Source organism: Pezoporus occidentalis, unplaced genomic scaffold (assembly GCF_034315485.1).
Source record: "Pezoporus occidentalis ecotype Australia unplaced genomic scaffold, CSIRO_AGI_Poc_V1 ctg109, whole genome shotgun sequence".
NCBI classification, from domain to species: Eukaryota; Metazoa; Chordata; class Aves; order Psittaciformes; family Psittacidae; genus Pezoporus; species Pezoporus occidentalis.
In genome coordinates this window covers 1,844,534-1,854,205 of record NW_026912875.1, presented here as the reverse complement: position 1 = coordinate 1,854,205, position 9,672 = coordinate 1,844,534, and the positions used below count along the sequence as shown (strand labels likewise).

The window sequence follows — 9,672 nt, the reverse complement described above, 5'->3', positions numbered from 1 at the left end:
CAAGACAGTCATTTCCAAATCATCCACCTAGTTAAATTGTTCTGAGTGCACAGGGAATACTTCTGGAGAAACCTCTCCCATTCCATCATCTCAATGTTAATATGCTGTTTGGAGGTGCTGCCCAATACCTGCACCCAAGGAAAGTGTAACTTGCCTATATTTAGAAGCAGAAGGGAACCGGTCACTTGAAAGCCTAAAGCACTCACAGTATAGCATGTGCTATGTGCCATCTTTCCCTATGTTTTGGGGTAGGCCATACCAAATATCAACTTTAATCCAGATTTACACCGGTTTACCTGTTGTTTGGGTTTGAGGTTGTTCTTTTTTGTTTTGTTTGGAGCTTTTTTTGTGGATTTTTTTTTGTATGTTTTTGTGTGGGTGAGGTTTTTTATATACTTTTTTTTTTTTAATTAATGTGTCAGAAAACCCCTTAGAGAGAAGATAAAGTTTTACTGATTACGTCCCAAATCACATAAGTATGACAGCTAAACTTTTTGCTTATAGAGCATCATCAACGCCAGCAACAAGTTATTTTTTTAATAATGTATAATAGGGCATGTGTTCAGAATATTTTATCAAAAAGAGGTGATCGTGACAAGTTTATTTAACTGGAAAACCAAACCAAAACAAATCAACAAACTCTTCAGACTAATATTTCAGACGACTGAAAAAGTACTAGAATTTCCCAGATCAGACGGTTGAATCAGCAATATATAAATTCATTGAAATGCTAGTCACAAAAAGGCAGTAGTAGCTGCAGTTGGTTCTTGAATTCCTTAGGACACCTGCATCAGCAGTGGCCACTGCGTGACATCTGGTGGACACAAGCCAGCATAGCAACAACATCGCACCACTGAAATTGCAGCGTGCCATGCACGTCAGGGAAAATACACATTTCGTTAGGTTATTTTCAAACGTTGACTGCCAATATAACAGTTGTAATGCATTTACTACAGTTGTACGTCTTGGCACAGAACAACCTGGCTTTGACAACTGATAGTGTGTGACACATGTAGCAAGGAAGCTGTGATACAGACGTTCCCCGGAATTATGATGTTCCCTTCCACCTGAAAAGCGCTGTCCTCCCTGTTCACTCCTGCAGTTGTAGGACATCGAGACGGGGCTCTGCAGAGTGACAGAATTGCAGGAGATGTTCTTTAAAATACAGAGGTGGAATTCATTGTGAACTTGCACCCACTGGACCGATAAATCTGACCCGGAACGATGCCCTCATACGGAAAAGAGACATGCCCGGTGGCAGCAGGTACTCCTCACCCTCTTGAGGCCATGGCATTGCCCTGTTTTCGGCTGGTATAGAGTTAATTTTCTCCCTAGTAGTTGCTGCAGTGCTGTGCTTTGGATTTAGGCTGAGAACGATGCTGATAACACACCGATGTTTTAGTTCTTTCCTTCAGCGTTTACCCCGATCAAGGACTTCCCAGTCTCACGCTATGACAGTGCGGAGGAGCACGGGAAGCCGAGAGCGAGCACGCCGCCTGCAGGCGCATCCCCGCCGCTCACTCCTCTCGGCCACCACCGTCCGCCCCGCTTCCGCCTTCCGTCGCCGGCCACCGCCCAACCGGGAGCCGGGCGGAAGCGGCGCGGCGGACAGCGCGTGCGCGTGGGGGCGGGGCCAGGCGGGGCCACGGCGGGGCCGGGGCCGCCGATCAGTTCGTGCCTGGCCCGGCGCGCAGCCCGCGAGGGGCACGGCTGAGGTAACGGCTGCTCCCTTTCCCCTCCGCCCCCGGTGCCCCTCCGCGGGGCTGTGCTGGGCCGGCCCACCCCACCCCACCCCACACGGGACTCTGCTTGCCCCTGGCGCGCTGGGGCGGGGCCGCTGCGGCCCGCCCCCCCGGCCTTGCCGTTGCCCGGGGGAAACACGCCGGGGGCTGCTGTCGTAGCGGTCTTCGGTCCGGCACCGGGAGGCGGGAGTCCCGCAGTGCCGTGCGGTGCTGATTCACGTCGGGTGGCTACCGAGGGGAGAGGGAGACCGACTGACAGACCGACCCCGCGGAGCCGGGCCGGGCCGCTCCGGAGGGCGGCCCTCGTCACCAGCCTGCTGGCGGAGCACCCCACCGGGCTCAGCGCAGCCGTGGCGATTCTGGGGCCTCCGTGACACCTCCCCACGTGGCTGGCCTGCCGCCCCGCAGGCGACAGACCTGCTTATTTCCTCCACTGCCCGACCTCCTGTTTCTGTTCGGGCACCGGCTCTGCTGGGTGCCCGCGGGCCGGGGCCTCCCCGGGGTGCGGGAGCTATGGGATTACTGCAGGGTGGTGACGTGGGCGCTCCCTTTCCCCCCTCGTTTGGGGAGTGATGCACGCTTACAAAATGCACATTTACTTGTCATCCACCGTGTGTTCCTAGTTAGGAAAGTGTTAACTCAGAGGCCCCAGCTCATCACATCCTCTGTAGAAAGCTGCATTTAAGGGTTGAGTGACAGCCTCGATCATGCTTGCAGGAGTGCATTTATGGGAGAACCTTTAACAAGCTGTATTTCATTTGCAGCTGTGCTGACTTGTTTCTTTTGGGGGGGGAATGGGGTGACAGTTCTAACTGAAGAAACAAACTGACCTACATGTGCTTCGCTATTCATTGGAAGAATGACAGATGACAAAGATGTGCTTCGAGATGTGTGGTTTGGACGAATACCAACCTGTTTCACTCTGTATCAGGATGAGATAACTGAAAGGGAAGCTGAACCTTACTATGTGAGTATAATGAAGGTAGTCGCAAAAAATCCAGTGCCATAGCTATGTTTGTTCCTTTCATTCTCATCATGTGTGCTACTATATGTTGTGAGCCAGGCCCCCCTGCCAAAAAAAAAAAAAAAGCCAAAAACAAACCAACAAACCCCACAGCTTTTTTATTCTTATTCCTGGTGTCTCCTGAAAGTAAACTGAGTGGACATGCTGCCTGATTCATTTGTCTTCACAACAGGTTCAAGACTTTTAACTTTCTTTCACTAGTGAGAGAAACTTATCACATATAATTACAATCTTAAATAAATGTGAAAATCAAGTGAGCAAGTAATTAGGTAAAAGGAGGAGGTTCTACCTGAGTTTGTATGTTCTTGGATTATGGTCAGAAAAAGGGTTATGTTTTTGGTTTCTGTTACTGTACTGCAGAAATAACTTCAATCAGAGCTTTGTGCAGTCTTAAAAACTTAGGTCTGTCACTTGTCATAGCCTATTCTACTCCTTTTGAAAATATTGCTGGGTAGAAATACTTTTTTTCTGTGTTTGATAGCATCTTTATGTCACCAGTTTCTGATTTACGTGCACTCAGTGGATTTTTTTAAACATAATAAACCATTAATGATTTTCATTCAATGATAATAGAGCTCATCATTGTGTTTCAGTTTCCCCACTGGTAAAAACAGAAGCACTTTTATTTCATTGGTTGACCTATTGCAGAAGTCTTCAATTTTTTTTTTAATATATATATATGTTAATATATATATGCATATATTGTATAAGAGCTATATGAAAAGTATGTGTTTAAGTATAGAGACATGCAGTCTTGATCTGTATGATTCTCTGTTGTTGCAAAATCTGTTTATTCACAAATCACAGTTCTAAAATTTTGTCTTCTTACTTTCTCAGGTGATTTTGGAGCTGATAATACAGCTTCTTGAAAGGGATCAAGGATTTATACTAGTAATAGGTAGAACAGCATTCTAAGTTTTAAATTGTGGTTTAGTTCTTATGGTTTCAGAGTGCATCTACATTAATGTTTTTGTTTGGATCTAGAGTGCCTTTTTGATGCAAGTCTTCATCCTTTCCACTTACTGTGCCCAGGTTTGCATCACACAGCAGTCTCATAGCCCACAGGCTGAATCATTTTCCTGTGAAGCTGAAGCAGAAGTACTTCAGTCCTCCTAATGGACATTTAGTGTATGGGATCAAACTGGAGGTAAATTGAAGTAAAAAGCCATCAAACCCCCCAAAACTGAAGTAAAAAAAATAGATGTAGTGAACATTCCCAGCCCTTGACACCAACTGCTCAGCTTTTCATGTCTTGTCTACCACACTTCAGTACTTGTTAATGTAGATATAACCTCTGTATTCCAGACTGCCTTCCATAAGTGGGAAGGCTGCATGCAAGGGAAATACTGGCATCGTCAGGTTGAGAAAAAGTTACTCATACCAGAGTATGAGTAACTCCCTTTATGAAGGTGGAGGAAAATGTAGACCAGGAATGTGAAGGGTTATGGAGTTAGGAAAACAATCCAGAATCTGTGTGACAGATTTTGGTTTGGTGTGTGTGATGGTACAGGAGATCCTTGTCTGTAAGGTGTATTAGCGCAGCACAGGAGTGATCATGTTACGGCACTCATGTTACTGCTACGGGGGTAGCAGAACTCATTTAAAATGAGCTTGTTTATCTTTTGGAAAGAGTAGTGACATCGAAACCAAGTAGCTCAGGTGAGATACTACTGTTCTGTTTCTTCCTGTAGTCAAGCCAGGTAGGTTTCTGCAGAGTTAACACTGGAAATGCATATGTCAAGTTTCTGTGGAGTCTCTCCTATAAATGCTTGTGTTTGGAGTGGAAGCAAAATTAGGAACAGCTAGGTTGAACTACCTTTGTTGCTGAACTATCTGATATGTCCCTAGTTCTAAGGTTGTTAAGATTTTTATTTTAAAATGGTGTACTCTCTGCCTCTTTGTGCAAGCAAGAGTTAGAAATAAAATATGTACGGGAAGCAGAGTACTCATTGGCTGAGATTTGTCAGGTGTAAAGAATGAAGTTAAAGCAGAAGGCGGTCTTAGAATGAGCGATGCCCAAGGGACTAGCCTTTACTGGGCTACCTTGTCTGTATATTTGCCCATGCAGTACTGTAGGTTGTATAATTTATGATGGGCATTCTGTATTTTGGAGTATAATGTAGTGATCTATCAGTCCTACATTCAGGTTGCAGTTGTACATTACTTGGATTGGTGGATGCGTTTGATTTTCATGGCATTGTTCTAACCTGTAGCACAAAGTCTACTGATCAGAGGTTATCTGGGGAAGAAGAAAAAAAAGCAGTTGAGCAAATCTGATCTAGTGGAATGACATTAATTTAGATTAATGTATCTTGTCATATGATCGTGTGTTTTGTTTTGTTTTGTCTTTATTAGGTGTTTCAGGCTGAAACCAGGAATTACCACTGAATCATGGCTGTTCCCAGCATCTAGAACTGTTGCTGTAGGGTAGCCAAAGGCTGAAACGGTATAGGCTCGTTGGCCTGCATGGACTGAACAGAGTTAGTAGGGGAAGTGTTTGTGGGTGAGGTGTAATTCTGGTGAACACAGCTTTACTTAAAAGGAAGGCTTCTTGCCATATGGCTGAAGTGTTGGAGAAGCTTGTGAGTGTCTAATAGTCTAGAAGGTAAACTGCCATGTAAAATTACGGTCTTCATATAGAGGCCTCTGTAAAACAATGTGTCTGTGCTGTTGGAAAGACTGACCAAAGTCCAGCGTATAGTTAAATACATTAAGGTTAGGTTTGGGTTTTTTTTCCCCTAAATATTTTAGTTAACTTTTCTCTAGAAATAGTAATCGCATTTAATAATTACAGAATTTTGGGGGTAAAAATGTTTTGTGTCAACTGGTGTGTTTCACTGAGTGTGGACAACTGGTGAAGAAGTCTTAAAAGGGATAACAAAAATTAAAAGGGGTAACAAAATGAAAATATATTTGAACTATGCTTCTAAAGGTCTCACTTAACAGATTTCGGATATTTGTAAATCTCTTGAATAATTAAAGCTAGGAAAGTGATAGAATTGGATCCTTTCATGTCTTCCATTGAAGGGGAAAACTGAAAAGATTTCAGTAGATGCTGCAAATGCTCAGCATCTCATAAAAATAGGCAGTCTGCATTAACCTGCTTAACTGTTGGGTTTTGTACTCCGAGGATTCCCACTGGGAGTGCTGGCCATGTTCTGTTAAATTCAGTTAAGTGCTGTTTGGTTATTGTCTGTGATTGCTAATTGTGTTAAAATAGAAACTGCATTGTTATTCTACACTGCAAACTGAAGTATTTTACAGAGGAAGTTATGCAGTTTAAAGGGTTATGTCAAACACTGTTGCACTCAGTAATGCTCTAATACATTTATCAAATCCTGCATGGATGTGCCCCATGTTAAAAACCGGCATTTGAGGCAGTCCAGACAGGTCTCATATCAGAATATACCAGAATTAATTTAACTGTAAATATCAGACAGAAATAATATGAAGTTATTACAAAAAAATATTTGGATTTGATTGGGATAGGCTGGTTTATGTTGTCTCAAGAACACTCAGTGTAGATATGTGGAATTAGGTTAATAAAGGATAATATTGTCATTGAAGTCATTGAGATACCAAACAATTCTCACTGGAGCATGTATGTGATTTGTTTTAAAAAGTGAATGATCTCAAACTCGGTGAAGGCTGTGTTTAATTACCTTGCTGAAATGGTTTGGATTGAACGGACCTTAAAAATGATCTGGTTCCAACGCCCCTGCCATGGGCAGGGACACCTTCGACTAGACCAGGTTGCTCAAAGCCCCATCCAACCTGGCCTTGAATGCTGCCAGGGATGGGGCATCTACAGCGTCTCTGGGCAACCTGTTCCCGTGTCTCACCACCCTCATAATGAAGATTTTTTTCCTAATACCTAACTCTCCCCTCTTTCAGCTTAAAGCCATTCACCCCTCATCCTATTACTACATGACTACATTCGCCCCGTAAAAAGTCCCTTTCCAGATTTCTTGTAGGCCCCCTTTAGGTACTGGAAGCTTCTATATGGTCTCCCCAGAGCCTTTTCTTCTGCAGGCTGAACAAACCCAGCTCTCTCAGCCTGTCAAAGAGGGTAGAAAATACATGATAGTGGAAAAATAAAGCCATCTAGTACATAAATTATCAAGTGTTAACTGAGTTGATGACTGTGATAGTGGTGAGTCTTCATCTTTTGTAGTTTTATATAATCCTAAAATTTAGTTGTTTCACATATGCATGCAGATTAGTAATCTAACGCAACATTATCTGAAAGATAAACCCATTCTCTTTTGTAAGAACTTACTTCTTGATTTTCTCTCTATACTTCTTCTGATGTTTATAAATATTCTAGTGTTGTGGTGAAAATATTATCTAATTTATATATCAAAATGTGGTCTAATTGTTGGAATGATTGTGGAAGAATGTTTCAGCAGAGATCAAGTTTTCTGTTACGCAGAATATATCTTTACATAGTTTGGAATGTCTGTACAATGACATTCACCTAAGGCCTAGCATTATCTGTAATACTCTAAAGAAAATATTTTAAGAAACAGTACTGGTTATGAGGAATGGTGGAAAACAAATGTTTGTCTTTCTTTAAATATGCAAAATCTAATTTATTTCTATTTATTCCTTAGACCCATCTATTTAATTAACAATTAGGAAATGAAAATAAGTGTACAGTGTGAATAACATTAATTTAAAATGACTATTCCAAAGCTAAATATTATTTTACACGGAGGTTAGTCTTTGCTCATTGTGATTGATACAGTCTACTCAATCAGTTTTACTAGGCACGAGGCTTTTTTTTTAAAAAAAAAAAAAGCAAAAAGGAAAAGGTGGAGGGTTTTTGCAAATAAAAATAACACAGCATTCTGTTTGGGATAGTGCATAACATTACACTTGAGGAAAAAAAAATGTATGCCGGAAAGCTATAGAAGGTTTCTGTTTCAACTGATAAAATATTGATAGTTTTATTTCTGATTTCAGTAGCTGGACAGAAGTTAAATAGTGGAAGAAGCATAGTAGTCTTGACTAACACGTTGAATTGGCAAACCCAGTGCAGAGATGATGGAAATTGCCAGCTGTTGGAAATACAAAATGTTCTTGGAAACCAAACTCTTAAGTAGCTAGTTTTCTTAAAATAAACAAAACCCCACAAAAAAAAAACCCTCACAAAACCAACCTTTACAAGAATTGCCATTTGGAAATAATAGCTGGTACACAGTTGCTTGTTATATTCAAGTTATATAGAAGAAGTTAGAACATGTTCCTGTTTATATGAAAAAAGTTAAAAATTTAATTCTTTGGCTTGCTGAAATATAGAGAAGTGTGAATTAATTTCCACCCTTCTCTCTCCCACCACACTGAAAGAATAAAGAACTTACTTGTTTTTCTGTCTTTTGTGTTAGTGCATGGGATGCTGCTATTCTGCATCTTCTGAGTACATAATTTCATAGGCTTTCATTGACCATTAGTAAGTAAACCGTCTAAAAGACGTCTTACTTTAAGTTAGGGTGAGAATTTCAGCTGAAATTTTATTATGAATATGCATACTTTTTATAGTATTTTTTTTATGAATTTAGTAAATTGTATTTATACTTAAAGCTTCTATATTTTTTTTTATTTCAGTTGCTTTTGCCGAGGATAAGCTACTTGACATTGGTAACAGACAAAGTGAAGAAACACTTTCAGAAAGTTATGAGACAAGAGGAAGTTAATGAAATTTGGTTTGAATATGAAGGCACACCCCTGAAATGGTGAGTTTATTTAACTTTGTACCTTTGCTCAGTTTATCATGTAAAGGGTTCCCATGTTCAGCACAGCGTCAGTACTTTTCCTAAACTAATCACTCCATTGGGTTTTAGAGGTGGCAGGAGGAGAGTAAGAAAAGCATGTTGTTTGGAAAAACATAAGGTTTAATATTGAACATACTTGTGATTATTATGCTTATGCTTACTGTATGTACAAGGCAGTCTAGTGGTTACTGTAATACAAAGTGTCTCTGTTTTTGGCTTAGAATTACCAAATAAATCTTTGTTTAGCTTATTCTACCTTTTTAAAAGGTGCCTAATAACAGAGATAGGAAGTATTTCTGGAGTGTGAAAATAAATAGTATATATAAAAAGATAATAAAAGATGTGCATAACCTTCACTTTTCATGGGTGTGGTATGTGCTTGCACTATAAAACAGGTAATCTAATACTGATGCACAGGCCCTTTTTGAATGCAATTAGTTCAACTTTATTGAACTAATTGCTATTGATTCTGTTTTTGTTCTGTCTTACGTGGTCTATTAGAAGTATATATTTTTTTTTCCTGAGAGGTTGGGGCATCAGATTGGTATTATTTTATTTACTTAATTTTCATAAAATCTGTTCATCAGTTTTGTTTCTTTATTTCTGCCATAGAGTTTTAAACAAAACATTTTGAGAGCTGCAGTGTTTGCTAGCTTTGTATAGATAGCATCAGCTCTCCAGAAATTTTTTAGTATTTTGAATGCTGAAGAGGAGATTTTTATATCTCTTTTCATTTCTTCTGTTACAATAGGAAAGAAAACTACCAGTGACTACTTTAGCTTCTTGAATTTGGATTGTCTTGGGCTTAGCAAACATCATATCATGGAGTCTCTAGACTTGATGATGGAGAAGATCTCTTTTAGTCTTATTTCTTTGAGACCAACCTAGTATAAGCCTGGAAAATACATAAATAGAGAAGCAGAAAAACTGTTTTCACTTTTTCGACACTAACAGAACCAGCTTTAGACATCTATTTAAATTATCTGGAATTTAACAATAATTTGTTTGTTTGTGGGCCATAGCGACCTTGAGTCACAGATACAGGTACCAAGTTTGTTCCAGTGTGTTCGTAATCTTTGGTAGATAATGGGAGAAAGCTTTCTAAATTATCACTAAAATTGTAACAAGAAAG

At 40.4% G+C, this 9,672-nt stretch overlaps 1 protein-coding gene across 4 annotated transcripts in view; it reads left to right on the top strand.

Annotated features, from left to right (window-relative positions):
* Nucleotides 1-1,620: 1,620 nt before the first annotated feature.
* Nucleotides 1,621-9,672, top strand: part of ATG5 (autophagy related 5) — an 81,468-nt gene continuing 73,416 nt past the window's right edge. The window contains exons 1-3 of one of the 4 annotated variants that reach the window (XM_062624754.1): nucleotides 1,621-1,715; nucleotides 2,549-2,709; nucleotides 8,374-8,501. In XM_062624754.1, the coding sequence (XP_062480738.1) occupies nucleotides 2,602-2,709; nucleotides 8,374-8,501 (236 nt within the window). In that variant the 5' untranslated portion in view covers nucleotides 1,621-1,715; nucleotides 2,549-2,601. Of the gene's footprint in view, nucleotides 1,716-2,233; nucleotides 2,710-3,798; nucleotides 3,914-8,373; nucleotides 8,502-9,672 lie in introns of those variants that run through there. The other 3 variants (XR_009965999.1, XM_062624745.1, XM_062624747.1) reach the window with 3 other exon arrangements.